The sequence below is a fragment of the Trichechus manatus genome, unplaced genomic scaffold (genome assembly GCF_000243295.1).
Source record: "Trichechus manatus latirostris isolate Lorelei unplaced genomic scaffold, TriManLat1.0 scaffold00082, whole genome shotgun sequence".
Taxonomy (NCBI): domain Eukaryota; kingdom Metazoa; phylum Chordata; class Mammalia; order Sirenia; family Trichechidae; genus Trichechus; species Trichechus manatus.
The window spans coordinates 1,294,318-1,312,813 of NW_004444018.1; the positions used below are offsets into that span (position 1 = coordinate 1,294,318).

Below are 18,496 nucleotides of genomic sequence, written 5' to 3' on the forward strand. Positions count from 1 at the left end.
CTCTCTCTCATGTGGGTCACTGAGTTGAAATCATCTCAATGGCACCTAACAACAGCATAGTATACTAACATAGTAATATATGTATACAACTTAAAAATTTATAAGTAAACAACACTAGAGGTATGTGCTCAAAACAGGTACTGACTGGCTGCACAAAATACTGGAGACTAACAAGCTAGATTAGTAATGGCACTGACGTCAAACCAGTCTAGTATTGCACGCATTTCAATGGTTCAACAAAATGCATTATCTGGACATGCAAGTTCAAATGCACCTACATTCTCAAAAACAACTGATTCTACTTCATCTACTGGATAAAGAATATCTATTAAACCAAAAAACCAAATACGCTGCCATCGAGTTGATTCTGACTCATAGAGACCCTACAGGCAGAGTAGGACTGCCTTACAGGTTTCCAAGGAGCTGATGGTGGGTTTGAACTGCCGACCTTTTGGTTAGCAACTGAGCTCTTAACCACTACGCCACCAGGGCTGTGAATATCTAGTAAAACACTGGAAATGGATTTCAGTGATGCTCAGGAAGTTGTATATAAAATTCTATCCCTTCCAGTGTATACACTGGTATACAACCACCAAGTTTAATAGCAGTCTTTCTCTATCTGACAAACGAAAAAATTAAATTCAACTGATAAAATTTTCAGAACTTGTTTTTTCCTCTTAATTTTTTCCTTCTACTAAAAATGACCGTGACCTCACCCTAACATATTTCTTGGTCAAAAAAAGACTAAGTAGCAAATAATATTACAAGAAAAACTTAAAAAATTGTTTCTTACACCTAGTATGAGAGCTTGTTAGGGAAGGCAGGAGGGCAATTGTGTTCAAGATTATGAGTTTATATTGCTTCATAGCAGGTAAGTAGGATTAAATGTAGTAATTAATCATTTAAATGCAAAATAATAAAATATATAATTGTGTTACATCACAGGTTATTTGATAAAACTACAAGCCAACACTTCTCGGTTTTGTTATGGAATATTATGGTGATTGGGTAGTCTATGAACTGAGCAATTCTGAAAACACCGTACATTTGCAACAATTTCAGAAACCATTTTTTGTTAAATCAAGTAAATGTCAATACAAACATCTTAATTTATGCTGAAATTTCAGTCTAAATTTTTTTTTTCAGGTCAAACCACATCTACACACAAACACACCATATATATACGTGTGTGTGTGTATATATAGACAGACAAATAGACACATGCATACATACACATACGTATGTGTGTCTACTCTGACTCCTGGCAACTCCATGTATGGTCAGAGTAGAAACGTGCTCCATAGAGTTTTCAATAGCTGATTTTGGGAGGTAAATTACCAGGCACAGGCACCTCTCGGTGGGTTTGAATGGCCAACCTTTTGACTAGCAGTCAAGCGCTTAACCATTTGCACTCAAGGACTCTGACATACGATAAAACCAAAAAAAAGAACCTGTTGCCAATTCCAACTCATAGCAACTCACAGTGACCCTACAGGACAGAGAACTACCCCACAGGGTTTCAAAGGAGCAGCTGGTGGATTCTAACTGCCGACCTTCTGGTTAGCAGCCAACACTCAACCACTGTGCCACCAGAGTCCCTGCTATACAACAGCTCTACTTAAAACATCAAACGACATTCATGGAACAATCCCATGGCAGATTTATTGCTACAGAACTCACCAACTCCATTAGTGAGGACTATTTTGAAGATATAAATGCCTAACATCTTGTCAAACAAGCCAACCAACAAAAACAGCTCTCTAAAATTTCAATTAAAAACCACCATACTGATCATCTCACATTAAGGTCCTAGTTCTGAGAATTTCAATTTTAAAAAATCTGAAGCATCAGTAAGAGATGGGAATGTGGCAGGGGGGACGAAATCCATTAAAGTCTTAAAGAGGGCCAAGCAAGTTTTTCAGTTTCCTCCTATTCAATTCACTTCTGGAAACCACAAAGGTTCAACACTAGAACAGCAAAGATCCAGATCTACGCAAACTTAAAATGGTTCCAGGAGACAGTAACTAAATATATCTTTAGTTTAACTACCACTCAAGATGGTTTATTTAAATATTTACTAAAGGAAGGATTTTTTTTTTCTGGATTTCATATTAAACACTATTCAGGAGAACATCTTAAGCCCTCTGGTGATGAAAGCCTCTGTGGCTGGTCTCTGGCTAAGACAACTCAAGTTACAAATACACAAGGCATTCTGTTCTGAATACAGGTGGAGTGATCAGATGACTCCCACCATTAAGGATGAACCAGAATCTTGCCAATAGAGGCTTTAGAAACTGCCTAGCCTATCCCCCACATTTTACACAAAGGAAAACTGAGATAACTTGCTAATGACTTGCCTACAGTCACTAGTGGTTGCTGATATTAACTGCCATGGAGTCCGTTCCGACTCATGGTGACCCCATGTGTGCAGAGTAGAACTGTGCTCCACAGCGTTTTTAAGGCTGAGAACTTTCGGAAGCAGATCACCAGGCCTGTCTTCTGAGGCACCTCTGGGAGGGTTTCAACTGTCAACCTCTCTGCTAGTGGTCGAGCGCTTAAGTGTTTGTGCCACTCAGGGACTTGTTAGTGACTAGACTCCCTAATTAAGTGACCTCAATAAACTATTTTACACAAAGGCAGATTCTACAGGTCAGGAGTTCACGACCGGACATTCAAACTCTTCTCTCCTTTCCAGAAAGGCAGAAACAGGTGAAGCAAGTGAGGTACTATTCTGCACTTGTAGGTCTTGGCCCCCCTCGCCTCACCTAATCCTCATGTTGTAAAATCCTGCCTTTATATAGAATACTGGTAACTTGTTCATCGTGGATTTGTTTTGCTATGATTTCAAATTTTAAAGTATCACTTATCTTGAGTTTTTTGGTGTCCTCTTAAGTTTTGTGCCTGAGGCGACTGCCTCCCTTGCCTAACCCTAGTCCAGGCCTGGGAAGAAACCAGCCACCAGCTCACTGTGAAGTGGTGGGTGAGGGTTCAACAGTGAGGAATCTGCACTGTCTGTGATACAAAAGAAAGGCTAATCTTGCACTGCAGAATCAAGGCTCTAAATACACAAGGAGCTTTATCTCTGTAAAGCACAGAAAGGACAGGCCTGGCTGAGGAAAATAAAGTCAGAGGCCACTGCAATCTTGATGACAGCTACCTCTTTGTAGTACAAGGTTATTAACACCTGGTCATGCTTAACTCTAAGTGCCCATACTCTAGCAAGTCATTCCTCAGTCTGAGAATCCGACTTAGAAGAGAACCTCAACTTAAGAAACTGAAGACAGATAACACGCATGGTTAAAAAAATAATATAAACCTTACAGACAAATAACAAGATAGTCACATCTCAGGAAATAACTCACAGGTAAACTTTACAAACAGTTCCACCTAAACACTTTAAAAACAAAAAAAACCTACCGGAAAAACAATTTCTTTTTCTAAGAGTAATTGTTAAGCACATCATTTTCTTCTGTTCTTAAACTTAATTAAATCTGAGGACAGTATGTCTCAACCCGTTACAACTTTCTACCTACCTGTGACTTCTGACCCCCAAAGACCAGTCTATGTGCTGAGTTTCCTGATTTTTAGAACCTATGTCTAGCCCTGATGGAGCCCTGGTGGCACGGCAGTTAAGAGCTCAGCTGTTAACCAAAAGGTCGGCAGTTCGAATCCACCAGCCACTCCTTGGAAACCCTATGGGGCAGTTTTACTCTGTCCTACAGAGTTGCTATGAGTAGCAATTGATTTGACGGCAAAGAGTTTGGTTCGGGTCTAGCCCTGATGTGTCTTACACATCGTGAGGCTGGGTGACACATGCAGCACAAGAGTGAGAAGAGAAAGGTACAGCTAGGAGAGTGGGGGTCACTATGCAGATGCTCGAGGGTGCTGCTCCCATGGCCTCAGTTCCCATATGGCAGCAGCATGGGTCCAGGGAAGAAGCCCTGGATTTGGGAGCCAGGCGACTCCAGCTCAAGGTTCCACAGATGCTTGGCCTTGATCAAGTCCCCAACTCTGAACATGTGCCCACAGATGCGAGCAAAGCAAAACACCTATCCAATCTACTTCACAGGATGACTACGGAAGTCACATGAGACAAATCACTTCTGGCAACTGTTAAGTGCTATGCAAGTTTAAGCCATTCACGATAGCTTATAGCATGACTACTTCAATATGATGAAAAGATACACCCAGGAGATAAATAAGGCTTTTGTATTCACAGTGCGTCTTGCTCCCAAAAAGATCAAATGAGGTATACCAAGCCACGTGACAGAAAAAAAGCTAAAGATCATACTGCCACACACACCAGGCAGAGCCCTAAAAACAACTAGACTTGCTTCAACTGGTATCAGAACTGCATTAATTTTTATACCAGATGTGTCTACCTCTTTCTTGTAGAGAGGTATAGAGTTTATAGATCTACACTGATAGAGAGGTAAGACAGGTTTTTTTGTTGTCAGCTGCCACTGAGTCAGCCCTTGGCTCATGGCAACCCCACGCAGAGCAGAACAAAATGCTGCCCAGTCCTGCACCAGGTTGCCGATTAGACCGTTGAGATCCATAAGGTTTTCACTGGCTGATTTTCAGAAGTAGATAGCTAGGTCTTTCTTCCCAGTCCATCTTAGTCTCGAAGGTCTGCTGAAACCTGTTCAGCACCACAGCAACTCACAATCCTCCACTGACAGGTGGTGGCCCCACATGAGGTGCACTCGCTGGGAATCGAACCCAGGTCTACTGCATGGAAGGCGAGAATTCTACCATTGAACCACCACTGCCCCCAATACAAGAGCAGAGATCTATAAAAAGAAAGGCTCCAAGAAATAAGGTCTCTTACATTACAATAAAAGATTTAAGTATCTACTAACATGCCAACTCAGTAGACGCCCCTGTAACCAGCCACAAATGAGAGAAGAGAAAGTAAGGAGAAGGCTTATCAGAAGTGTTGACACAACATAAACACGGACTGTGGGCACCAAACCAAAGAAGGAAATCACAATTATACCATTCTTGATTTGGATGCACTTCCACTTTAAAACTTCCGGACGGAAAACTTGGTGGTGAGACTTGACACTGAAATCTCTCAAACTCACTCTTCCGACAGACCCGCTGAAAGGTGGGAAGGGAGGGCAGTCATCACACAGGAGACAAACCTTAAAATTAAAGCTCTCTCTGCTGAAAGTTTCCCCATCACTGCATTTTTTTCAGTAACAAAGATGTTGTCAGAAATGACAATTTTTTGTGTTCCCTGATGATGCCTTACTAGCATTTGGTTATAAGCCATAAAGCAAGAATAATTTCAGCCTGTCAGGAGTCTCGCTAATGCCCAGTTTCCCCCTAGAGAGAATTCCTGTCAAATCTAATGAGAGCTCCAAATGCCCTCTCTACAATATAATGAGCACTTAGGCCATGCTGGTGATCAGGCGGCAAAAAGCATCAATTTGAGCCTGGCTATACCCTGGGGGCCAGACGTCACCAGTTTTAATAAGAATTATGATTACTACCTACACCAAATGCCTCCTCAGAACTTATTATTAATGTGTGACATTCAGAAGGATGTTTTTCAAATGTAAGGCCACTTTAAACTGAATTAGAGCACTGCTTTGCACACCACTCCAGTTAAGGGTCTGTCAGCATTTATAACATAAACTAAATTTCAGGGGGCTTAATACCCTACTATAAAGAATATGGTGCCTGTCTCTCAGCTTTTCACATTTGTCAAATTACTGAGACAATTCTACACAGCAATGTACTGATGCACACAGGCTCAGGGACAGACACTATAGACCCACAAATGCCTGATGGAATACAGGAACTCATTACAAAACTATTTCCACACCATGAGGCTTCTGGAGTTCTTTGCTCTTTCTTCCTAATCAATAAGGACAAGTAAAGGTCTCTCTGCCATGTAACGAACCCAGAAGAATTACACACCTCCTTTAGTGCCCCCAATAAATCCAGCACCAACATACTACATTACAGGGTGCTGTTCCCTTGTAAATTAGTCAGGGAGCTTATTAAATCCTTCTGAGTTAATGAGCTTAAGAGAAAGCTCAGTTTCCTCTTATTCTTTCAATATATCTGTTACCAAAAAACTGCCTTTTATATTAATTTTTTTTTAACAAAAAAAGCGACAAGTTAGAACTCCTAAGCCAAGTTTATTTGCATGATTCATTTAAATGACCAAAGCTTAGCCATAGATCTTCTAGCTCCATACCTATCAATGAGTTACAATTACCTCAATAGGGCACTAGCCATTTAAACACACAAAAACAAAGGTGAAACCCAACGCAAACTAGGTTACCAACTCTGCAAATCAGAATAACATCAGCTTTTTAAAAAGCTCAATTATATTACTAATAACAGGCCCTGAACTTAACTATCTCCTTCCAAACACATATCTGAGAACACATCTAATGTACATGATGATAACTTAACTTTATGAAATCTATGATGAATTAAAAATCAAAGAGTGCAGAGTTACAAAAGCAGAATTCAACTCTGAAACATACTTGCTTAATGAAAGTCTTTGAATATAAGGAAGATCTGAAGGCTGAACTAATCAATTTCTCCACTGCGCTCTAGCCGGTCAGCCATGCTCTTTAATTTAATGAAACAAGGGTTTCAGATGAAATAGCACATATACATCAAGTAAGAATTGTATTGTTGCACTTTGAAATGTGTCCAACTGTGCAACTTCATCTGATGATAATTTTTTTAAAAGGCAATCGATTTCTAAAAGACTTATTGTACCAGCGTCTTGATGAAAAAGTGAATGTCAGCATATCTCCAGAATACTTACACCCTGCCATTAATGCTTTCTTTGGCAGACAATGACTACTCAATCAAGGGTCCTTTGGGCTGAGCAATCATTTAGCTTTTTTTCTCTTATGAGGTCCTTAGTGCCTTGTTCCAGCTCAATACTCTTTTTATACACCATTATAGTAGCCGTAAGTGTGAATTTTATGGGAACTTGCAAACTCATAGTCATAGCCAGAGCTTTCCAGTCACTAATCTTTTCATGCTTTTAAAACCACTAGGACTAAAGCAACTCCCAACATATGCTGTGACCATAAAGAGATGCTTTTTTCATCTCCAAACCGGCATCAACTGAGACATTTTTCAAAAGGACGTTTTGCTAATAAGCCACTGAACCCGGGTGTCTCTTTATGCAGTCCCAAAGCACCAAGAGAACTCCAGAGTTAGTCACATACCTTGTTTCAGGCAATTACAAAAACTCTTTGAACACCCTCCTCGCCCCCACAGGTCCACATTTCTTTTCCAAACCAGGACAAAAATAGCTATTCTGAACTTCAGCAACTCTAAAGGATACCCAGAAATTTCAAGAGAACAATAAATCTATCCCGATGGAAAAACAAATTCAGAGTGTCAATTCCTATCTGCCTATAAACAGATAAGTTTACATTTCCTAAGCACCTCTCATCCACTCATTTAAACATCCTATAACTGTAAAGAAATAATCCTTGCTGCATAATACTACACCAATTCACAGGAAAGGGAAACCAAGGCAGAAAAATGGATTCCAAACCCCCCCACTACTGAGGACAAAGCCAGTAGCGTAACATCATAATGAACTGATTTCTCATTTCAGCTTCATATTTAACTAAAGCTTACCTGTTTATGCATTTCAATGTTTAATCCATATGACATTTCATAATACTGTAAAGAAAAAAAAGCATTAAGCATTTCATTATCTCACGTTCTTGTCATGCTAAGAGCACATATCTGCTTTTATATGAAAAAGAAAAAAGCCCGAACTTTGATACCTACCATCACATAGTGCCTCTGCATTTCTGTCTTTTCACTTGCCAGCTTCTCACATTCCAATTTAAGACTAGAAAAACAAAACAGGCAACTTAATGTAAACATTAGGTCACTTGTTTTAACATCTGCTTCATATATTTGCAGTTCAAGTAAAAACACAGATTAATTTAGAAAAGCCATAAACTATCTAGGTAAACACCCAAAAGCTTTGTCCTTGCATTTAGTAGGGAAAAGGAATAAGGTGAACAACACAAACTATCCATTCAGAATGCTACCATTCTTTTTCTTCTTGGCGCATACTTGGTCACAGGTGACAAGATGGAAAAACCCATCAAAACCTCTGACCTACCCAGAAGACTGATTCTCCCTCACGGCCATTTATTCACTCCTACTTCCCTGCATCAGACTGCTTCTCTGGATTCCACCAAAATCTGGCCTTTGCACGATCTTCAGTCTCAGAAATAGGCTGTTACCTTAGCCAACTCAAACAGTCTCTAGTTTTAAAACTCTACCTGTAAAGTTTTTCTACAATTGTTGGTTCCTTTTAAAACCTTTGGTTTTGAAATGCCTGCCAAAATATGTAAAGTAGCTACTGCAATGAAGTGGGTTGAAGTTCTCCCTGCTTAGTAAACTGGTGTGTGCAGGTATGCCTTAGGTTCTAGAGATATTATCTGCTAGCAGACAAAAGGTCAATATCCAGAAAGCCCCTGAAAAAAAATCAGAAAATTCACACCCAAGCCACTTAGCTTAATCTGTGTGCTTTCTCTCACATACTACAAAAATAAAAATTGTCATTACACAGTTATTTCTTAGCTCCAATCAGCTAAGACTTCTTAAGAGCAAGGCAAGAAACGAACATTTCTGGCAAGTCCACTATGGGTCAGATACTTTAGAAATAGTTTTCACTTATGAATCATTTGAAGGCAGATATCATTAAATAAAGAAACTAAAGCTGAGCTGGACATAAAGGTGTGACTCCAATCTCCTATCTTGTGCAAACCTACTAAAAATGATGCCAAAGCAAATGAGTTTTCTCCTACACACTACCCCCTCTCCCACCCCCCATCAACGCCAATGATGGGCATAGCTAGAAGTATCTAGCCTTCGAGGATGGACTTTGCCTCAGACAATCCAATTCCCTAGTAAGACAAGCAGTGATTTCAACACTGGCTTTGCCTCCATGAACCCGCACTCCAGGGCTAAGGCATCGATTGAACCAATGTTTCAGCTGAGCCTATTGCAAAATAACTAAATGAAGTGCAAACAGTGACGGTTCTCATGCAACTCCTAAATACACAAAAAAGAACTCCTTGGAACAGCAGTAAACGGGCAAAAGGGAAACAATGGAAGGAGGAGGAGACAAGAGAAGAGGCGGCCTGGGAAGAACCAGGAAAGGAGGAAACGTGAATGACAGGTCTTAACTGCGACTCCACACGCCACCGCCTGGACACAAGTACTAAGTACAGCAGCCGCCACCGGGCTGGGCGAGGGGCACCAAGACGCTGAGACGGACTCCTGGGCGACCAGTCGCCCGGCGCGGCCGGACACTCACCTGTGATACTGCGCCTGCAGAAACTGGAATTCCTCCTTGATCCGGTCCAGAGACTCCGGGATCGTGAACTTGAAGGGCTGGCCTGCAGCCTGGTGCGGCGTCTGAGGACGAGCATCACAGTGGGCCGAGAGATAGGGGTGCGGGCAGTTAAAGTAGTAAGTCAGAGCCGGCAGGAGTGGATGAGGCATAAAAACAATAATAAAGTTAGAAGTGTCGGAAAACGAAGCCCCGAACTAGACTCTGTGTTTCACTTTGCAGAGGGGAAATAACCACTTCCCCGGCCCCCAGCTTCTAAAAAGGCTCAGAGCCTCTTCCAGCCTTCAGGGCTGGTGGCAGTAAGTGCGCCCGGGTCACATGGACAAAGAAGGGGGGCTCCCGGAGGCCGGGGCGGACCAGGTCAGATTGTCGTCGTCGTCGTCCCCGGTCCCTCTTCCCCCCAGGGGCGATAATGACCCCGGGGACCGGAGAAGAAAAACAACTCTTACGTTCCCCATTCCCAGAATCGCCGGGGCCACCTCCGGGTGCGCCGGAACGGGGGCCGCATTGACATGTAAATAAGCGAGTCGAGAAACAAAGGGGGGCGCCCCCACCCAACTCGGAGAAGAGGATGTGGCTGCGGCAGAGAAACCCCAGCCTCCCCGGGCGCCCCCCTCAGCACAGTCTAGACAAATAGAAGAAGACCGAGAGAAAAGGGGGGGAAATTCTGAGTTTCAGCCCACTCCCCACGCTGAGGAGGGGATCCGGGACCTCCCTTGCCTCACATTCGTAGGGGCAAGGGGTCCGCTAGGTTGCAGCAACTACTCATCTCCCTATAACAAGGGAACAGCGCCTCACACACCCACAATCCTGCCCCAACGTTCCCCCCACCCCCAACCGGGCCGCGCCTCACCGGGTGCCGGCTCTGCGGGAACATCGCTCTGGCGGCGGCCGCGGCTCTGTTCCTGGGCAACTGAATTCTCCGCTCAATTTCCAACTTTAATCCTGCCGAAGAAAATTAAGCCGGGAAGCCAGGCAGAAGCGGGAAACGCAGGGGGCGGGGGGCGCGCTGGCCACGCAAGCAGCCGCGCTCAGCGGGGCGCACCCGCCACTCGGCGCCAGCCGCTGCTCCTGCTCCCGCCGGTGCGGGCTCCCGGGAGCGCTCAGGGCCACATCGCGGGCGCCCTGGGCCCGGCTCCTCCAAGAAGCTACGCGGCGACGCCGGCGCCCGGGGAGTGGGCACAGGGGTTGCGTTCCAACCCGCTGTCCTTGACTGCTGGGGAGGGAAAGAGCGGGGACGCGGGGACTCCGGCCACGCTCCCCTCTGCGATCTGAGCGCGCGGCGCCCGTCCCGGGCAAACAAATCCAGGCGTGTGGCTTTTCTTTGCTTTTCTCCTGGTCCGCCTCCCCTCTGGATTTTCCCCGCAGCGGCGGCGGGCGAGGTGCAGGTGGCGCCCCGGCTAACCCCACACAAACACACCCAGCGACGATCGTGGCCGACCACCGGCTGCGCCTTTCCGCCGGACGCTCGCGAGCTGCCGAGAGGCGACGGGAAACGATGCCGGGGGCGCGGCGGAGGCTCCGCGCCCTGCGTTCAGCAGCCTCAGCCCAACCCGGGGAGCGCGGGATGACGCCGAGGCGGGGAAAGTGCGGAGGGCGCGCCGGGAGGCGGCTCGGCACGCCCCTTGAGACCCGCACTCGGTGTTTTCTGCGGTAGCACAAACCTTCCTGGCCCGATGGGGCTACTCCGCGGAGGGCAGCCCTGCAGCCGTCCGCTGCTCCTCCAGCCCGAGGCGCATCCGGACGCCGCGCCCAGCTAGCAGTCGCTCCTCCCGGCTGCTCTGGACCGGTCCTCCAAGCCCCTTCCTCGGTCCTCTTTCTTTCCTTCCCTTCGTTTGCCTCTCCGCAAAGGGCGCTCCGGCCCGCTGCAAAGTTCTCTCACGACCCCGGGGACGACATCCACGAGAAGGCGAGAAGAGCAAGAGTGCGCTCCGCCGCTCGGCCTCCCTTCTCCGCGGGCAAACTCCGCGGGCGAGTCCGGAGTAGTCGCGGCGGCAGCAGTCGGCGGGGTTTGCTCGCCGTGGGCCTGCGGAGGTCCGGCCTGGTGGCGCGGGTCCTGCCCGGCCGTCAGGGGGAGTGGGGGTGGCGCAGTCGGCCGCCTCGGGGGCGCGGGGTACCCGACGCTGCTGCTCCTGCAGCCGCCGCAACCCCCGCCTCTCGCGCCGGTTACATTAACACGCGGTTTCACACTCCGGAGCTAACCAGCGCCGGCCCCGCCCAGCTCCGCGCGGGCGGGGAGCGCGAGCTCGAGCCGGCGGGGGACGTGGACCCGAGCAACGAGGGGCCGCGGAGAGGCCTGCGTCAGCCAATCGCGTGCGTCGTGCCCAACGTGGGGTGCTGACGTAGAACCTCCCTGGAACCTATGGCAGCGCCGCGCCGGACGGGCAGTCCCCGTCTCTCCTCCTTTCCCACCCCACTCGCTTCCATCTCCGCCGTCTCCCCCGTCTCCCCCCACCCCCGCTCCTCCTCCGCCAGCCGCGTCCTCCCGGGCTCGGTGAGGAAGTGTTCCTGGAGGAGCCGCGGGACGCTGGAGCCAGCCAATGGGAAGCGGCGAGACGCGGAGATTGGCACTGAGGATAGGAAGGTCGGTGGGAAGGAGAGCGGCGGGGCCGGGTTGTCAATCAAAGTAACGTGGGGCCGGTAAGGGAGCGCGCGAGCGTGCGCGAGCGGGAGGGACTGGCGAGCGGGCAGTCGCGGAAGCTGGGTGCTCGAGTTTGCAAAAATCCTGCCACTTGTTCACTTTTTCCTTCAATGAAAATCCTCAGATCTCAGTGAAAGTAACTCGGAGACTAACAGCGTAGCTTCCTATGAGGGGGGAGACGGGAGCTCTTTGATATTTCAAGCCAAACACGTCTTTCGGTGCTGGCCCCTTGTTTGATACCGTTCTTTTGAAAGTGAGGTCACATTCAAAGATTTCTGAGGTTTGTTTTTTTCTGAAAGCTGGCTTTCACGGATGTGCGAGGAAAGGTGGACTGACTGTTCAGTTGGGGGAAAAGGCATAATGGCAACGCTTTGGCTGGCGTAGGTACACCTGTCGCGTAACGTTTACCCTTCTTTGCACCCAAAGTTGTAGGATTTGATTTTTATTGGAGGATTTCAGACACTTTGCAAAAAGGTCGACCTGCCTTCGTTTGGCGGGAAGGATCCGCAAGGTGCCGCCAGGGCAAGGCACGAGTGTCCCAGGCGCAGATGCGATGCTCTGCCTCGGACGCGAAATACCGGTTCCTTGCCCTAAAAGTCCTGACTTCGCGATGGTGGTGGTGATGGTGATGGTGGGCGATCCGAGAGTTTTTGGAGCCTCGCAGCAACATGACTACGAGCCTGTTTCCAATTCCTGGGAACAAAGGGAGACAATGGAATAAACCAGCCTTGAGACCTGAAAAACCTGTCCCGCCCACCACACCGCCATAGTTTGGATGGTACCCGGACTGATCTGTCTAAGGAGCTAAATAGGAAAAGTTGGGTAAATGGCATGGCTAAAATTCTTACGAGGTGAAACTTGGCGTTAAAAGGGATTTTGAGGGTTTTTGTTGTTGTTGTTGTTGTACTTTAGACGAAGGTTTACAGAACAAACAGGATTTTGAGATTTTTAAATAAACAGAGCATATCGTGTAATTAATATTGAGTCTCCAGTTTTTCCCTATTTCTCTAAATACACCACACAGCAGAAAACCTTCAATGCTGCCGTATTTATACTTTTAACGAACAGTTCAGTTAAGCTATTTCCACATGATCCATGAGTGAATAATGCTGTTTTAGCCAAATAGTAGTGACTGCTTTCATGAGAAACACCCATCTTTGACAAGCATTCATCTTATGTTACCTAACAAATTTGAGGTATTAATAACCCCACATTCCCATTATTTTACTTCTAAGAGACTTATGGGAAGGCACGTGTCTAAACACATATATTCAAAGACTTACAAAGGGTTGTGGTTTTTTTTTTTTTTTCCTTGAAATAGTCATAGAATCATTTTAGGTAATACGTTTCACTGATAAGGTCGTTTTAGGATATGTTGGTACTGATTTATCCATAATTGCATCAGTTCTACATATCCATTATAAATGAAAAAATAAAAGTGATGTTAGCCAGCCTGTATAAGGCCATAGTACATTCTTAAACAAGTTCAGCAGTGTAGCTTTGCAGAGCTCTGTTTCAGTGGTTTGAGGGAGAGGGTTATATTCTTATTCTTTAGCTAACTGTTAACATGGAGAAGGAAAGAAAAGGAAGCACTGCCTCTCTTCCGTTGGTTAAATTCGGTGAGGAGAAGAGCAGACTTGTTCCACATACAGAACTTTTTAAAATCATAGGATCCATGAGCAACTAAGCTTTGTCCTGTGGCAAAGTGTGTTCCTTGAAATCTTCATCTGGTGGTGGTGACATATATGCCAAATGTGTGGTCAGTTCATCCCATAATCAGCTTCAGGACTGGGTGGAAAGTGCTTATGTGCCACAGAAATGCCTGTGGGCTCTGGGATAACTGATAGCTGAAACATCTCCCTGGTGAACCCAGTTTTACCTACCTTAACTTGCTGACATCCCGGTAGTTAAGCATACATAAAGAAATTATAAGTGTATTTTGGGACGGGAGCAAAAAATGTTGCTGCTTCTCGTCTCTCCCCACCACCAAAAAAAAAAAAAACAACCAAATCTGTTGCGGTTGAGTCAATTCCAGCTCATAGCAACCCTATAGGACAGAGTAGAGCTGCACCATAGAGTTTCCAAGGAAGGCCTGGTGGATTTGAACTGCTGACCTTTTGGTTATCAGCTGGTAGCACTTAACCACTACACCACCAGGGTTTCCCTCCCCACCACACACCCTTCAAAATCAGTTCTAACACATTGTCCTTAAATGTTCTCTATCATAGCTATTCACTCACTGTTTGCCATGGGTAAAAATTGTGATTTCGGTTTGACTAGTGCTTCCTTACCAGTGGAGTTTAAAACACTAGGCCTTTTGATTTCCTTGTAATGGAGTATTTGGAGAAAATAACAGTGATTTTAAAATTAGAAGACCTTCAATCGTGTGCTTAAAGATGCTTGGTTTACATAAAGTGATACTCATAAGGAGTGTGCCTCTTAGCTCAAGTAGATATAAGAGACCAAACAGGCAGCTTCTGTCCGGGGGTGAGATGGGAAGGCAGAGAGGGTTAGGAGCTGGTTGAATGGACATGGGGAATTGGGTGGAAAGGAGCAGCGTGCTGTCACAGTATGGGCAAAGCAATTAGAGTCACATGACAATGTATGTATGAATTTTTATATGGGAAAAAAATTTAAAAAATTCATTTGTGTCAAAAAAAAATACATGCTTGGTTTTGGGTGGCTTCTTTCTCATACAGAGTATCCTCCTTGAGAGGGAGAAGGCTCTGCCGCTTTTCAGGGTTGTATTTTCTCTGTGATTGTCATGCTGTAATAATTATACTACAAAACTCTCATCAAACTGCATTACAAATGATGGTGTTTAAACAATCAAGTAGCTTTAATCTTATGTTTTAAATAAATAATATGTGTGTAGGTTGCCTACAGTCTGTTTAAAACAAAATAGTCCCACTCATGAAATCCATAATTGTGGTCTTCTGTTTAAAGTCTGTTAACTAATCTTCTTTACCTTTAGCATATTCATATGTTGATGAGGATCTTACATGAAATAATATTAAGTATGCCACTCATAGGAAACTGTCTGAAAAAAAACTACATTTTTTATCTTCCGCAAAGGACACAGAAAGATTGTTAGATTGTTTATTTTGTCATCGATGCATATATGGGTGTATTTCCATTCATTTGCTGCTGATTATCAAAATTTCAACTCACCAATAGCATAAACAAAAACACAGAAAAACAAAACCTTTGCTGTCGAATAGATTCCAACTCGTGGCGACTCCATGTGTCACAGAGTAGAACTGCTCCATAGGGTTTACTTAGCTGTAATTGTTACAAAAGCAGATTGCCAGGCCTTTCTTCTGTGATGCTACTGGGTGAGTTTGCACCTCCAGCCTTTGGGTTAGTAGTTGAGTGCAAGCTCTTTGTGCCATCTGGGGACCGTGTATCGATAGCATAATAAGCAATTACCAAAACTAGGTGTTAGGTAGTATAGGTGCTAAACACAATGGGAAAAATTGTAGATGCCGATAATAGAAATTATTCATCTTTTAAATCTGTTACTTTTTTATTTAAAATAAATAATGTGCCAGTTTTTAAAAGACCACTTTTGTCATTATCCTTTTCCTTTTAGCTGAGTTTTAGTTTATATATTTCTTCATTTGACTTTAAAAAAACAAAACAAAACTGGGAGTTCTCTTTAAACCTAAAGATATAGGATCCAGAAGAACTTTTCCTAGCATTGCTTTTTAACCCCCGCCCCCCACTCCTTTACCAAAAAAGAGGGGGGAGGAGAAGAAAGGGAGAAAGAAAGCAGAGAAGGAAAAAAAAAATCAGTAGCAGATCCATGAAGCAGTAAAACCTCAAATAAAATCACATCCAAAGAGTCTCTTGCGGTTTCACACAATATGGTAAAATTAGAGATTGCAGGAAACCAACTAAATTAAACTGGGAGCATTTGAAGAGAAACGAGTAGACTTTATGAAAATGGCACATTGACTGGCCAGTATGCTTTTTTATCAACAATTTCTTTGTTAAGACGTAGATCAAAGGAACCTGCATATGTTTTCATTTTGTTCTAACTAGAAAATTACATCCAGATGTTTAATAGGCATTTGGTTGGTTTTTCAGCATTGATTAGATATGTTGGTTCTGTTTGCTTACAAGGGTAGCCGGATCATTAGCTAATGCAAAGAAATGTTTGCTGTGAGTTGCTAATTAGGTCTTTTGGAAACCCTCCATGCTCAAGAACAATTTGTACAGTGGCCAGAAGAACTTGTGGGACTTGGGGAAGTTGTTTTCCTTTCTCTGTCAGGGTGGGGAGGGGCAGACAGCCCCATCCCCTAATCTCCCTTTGCCTACGGGGATTGCAGTGGGATCCCCAAGGATTGGAGTGCAAATAAATTAGGACAAGAGACCACACAGGCACTCCCAAAGCACAGAGACAGATAAGTATGCTCTTTCTGGAACCACCACCTTGCTGTCTTTGTGGGTGGGGTGTGCTGAACATCTAAAATGCCGAACATTAACATGTGGAAGATGCTTGATGCTAATGTTATCAAATACACAGCATTTTTAAGCATACTTTAGAGACAGATGGGGAGCCCTTTATGATAAACGAGTGTACTTGAATTCATTACTGTAGTACTTATAATTAAAAATGTCTCCTTTGCAATTTCAGTACTTTCACAGGGTATGAGAGACCAAGCTTGGGAGCAGCAAGGCTGGGGGTCGTGAAATCAGTGAAGGAGAGGAATTTTGGAGACAAGGCTGAGCCGGGGAGGAAATAAAGTGTTTACTTTCACAGCCCACCCATTTGTTTACCTTGTTAAAGCCCCAAAACCTACAGGAGATTAGCCATTCACTCTGCATTCAAATAAACTGAGAAGTTGAGGCACCAGGCAGATAAACTTCTTAGCTGGCCCATCATGTTTTTAAAGCTCCTGACTGTGTCAGTGGCCTGCAGAACACCACCGCACCCAGGACCAAGCGTTTGTTTATTTAAATCTATATTCTAGAGAGTTATCTGTCCAAAATAGCATGTGTTTATCAACAATCATAAAAGCGCAGATATACATGCCATTGTGGCATGTTCTTCTGCCTTTTAATGCCCCCTTGGAAGCCTGTTTGCATGTTATGCACAGGTGTGGCACACTCCTACGTGTTAAAGGCCACCAGCATGATGTCCTTGAAAAGCAAGGACAGTATTTTGGGGCATGGTCAAATACTGCCTGGAGCTCAGACCATAATAGGTCAGTCCCCTTCCCCCCTTTAACCCATTCTAATATTTAAGATTGAGATAATATAATTTTTTTAAAAATTCCTTTAGTTTAGCATTCAGCTGGATAAGAGCTGAAGGGCATTTGGTAGACAAAAGAAAAAGTAGTTAAAGGAAGCAGCTTTGATGCTTCTTCGTACATATTCACATAACAAGAGCAGATCTTGGTCTCTTAATACTCTCTGCAATGACCATTCTCAGCTGCAGACCAAGGACTTTCTATGAAATCAATGTTAAACTGAAATGCCTTTCTTTTTGTATTAAGAGCTTTTGCTTTGGCAGTATCATTTAAATCACATTTCTTCCTGAGGTCAGCAATTTCTTTGAAGGGTTAAAACTTGTTTTTGTTGTTAGTTGTTAGTCGACTGTGACTCTGATGACCTCTTGGTGCTCTTCATAGTTGAGGGCAGATGAGCTCTGGGGTTGTGAAGGCAAGTGGTTAATACAGATACCTTCACAGTTTCTAGAATGCAAAGTCAAGGCCTAGATAAACAAGTTAAATGGTCCAAATTCAGAACGTGGGACAAGACAGCTGGCCCGGGCTCTTAAAAATAGGTGGGGAGGACTGAAAACACAAAATGAAAATGCAATATGCAAATCTTTATTGGCTCCTGGTTAAAAACAAAACAAAACTACGGAAGACATTCTTGGGGGCAGTTCAATGTGGACTGGATATTAGGTAAATGGTTATTTTTTAGATGTGAGATAATTGTGCTTATGTTGGAGGATGTTCCTGTCGTAAGAAGATGTATTTGAAGTGTACAATCCAAATGACATCTGCAACTGCAAGTAAAAAGTGTGTGTGTGTGGAGAGAGAAGCGAAACAGAAAGCAAATTTGGCAAAATGTTAATAGTTACAGAATTTAAGAGTAGAGTATGCAGCTCTTCATTTTTCTATTCTTTCAATTTTTTTATATGTTTGAAATTTTTCATGATACAAGATCGAGGAAAAAAACTTTGGGCTCATCATCTGCATCTTTTTCTTCATATATGTTAAATGAATTATTTTCTTGGTTACAAGAATGGCTTCTAATGTTTCTAGTCAAAAAAGCACTAAAGAATGGTGTTCTTATTTTTTTTTTTTTTTTTTCCTGATCATGGAAAGCTATTGTACTGATAGCCAAGGTACTACACAGAGTTTTAACTCTGGATCTTTTAGTTCTTTTATTATTTATGCTACTTTGTTTTTTGTCTGTCTTTTTTTTTTTTTTTTTTTTCTGTAGTCTCAGATGTCCATTAGTTGGCAATTAAT

The 18,496-nt window shown here is 44.1% G+C and overlaps 1 protein-coding gene across 3 annotated transcripts in view; it reads right to left on the reverse strand.

Moving 5' to 3' along the window:
• Positions 1 to 10,313, reverse strand: part of TLE1 (TLE family member 1, transcriptional corepressor) — a 108,364-nt gene extending 98,051 nt beyond the window's left edge. For all 3 annotated transcript variants that reach the window (XM_023735769.1, XM_012556952.2, XM_023735768.1), the window contains exons 1-4: positions 10,221 to 10,313; positions 9,332 to 9,432; positions 7,786 to 7,849; positions 7,630 to 7,674 (exon numbers count right to left, since the gene is read on the reverse strand). In XM_023735769.1, coding sequence (XP_023591537.1) covers positions 7,630 to 7,674; positions 7,786 to 7,849; positions 9,332 to 9,432; positions 10,221 to 10,244 — 234 coding nt within the window. In that variant the 5' untranslated portion in view covers positions 10,245 to 10,313. The remainder of the gene's footprint in view (positions 1 to 7,629; positions 7,675 to 7,785; positions 7,850 to 9,331; positions 9,433 to 10,220) is intronic.
• Between the last annotated feature and the right edge of the window lie 8,183 nt (positions 10,314 to 18,496).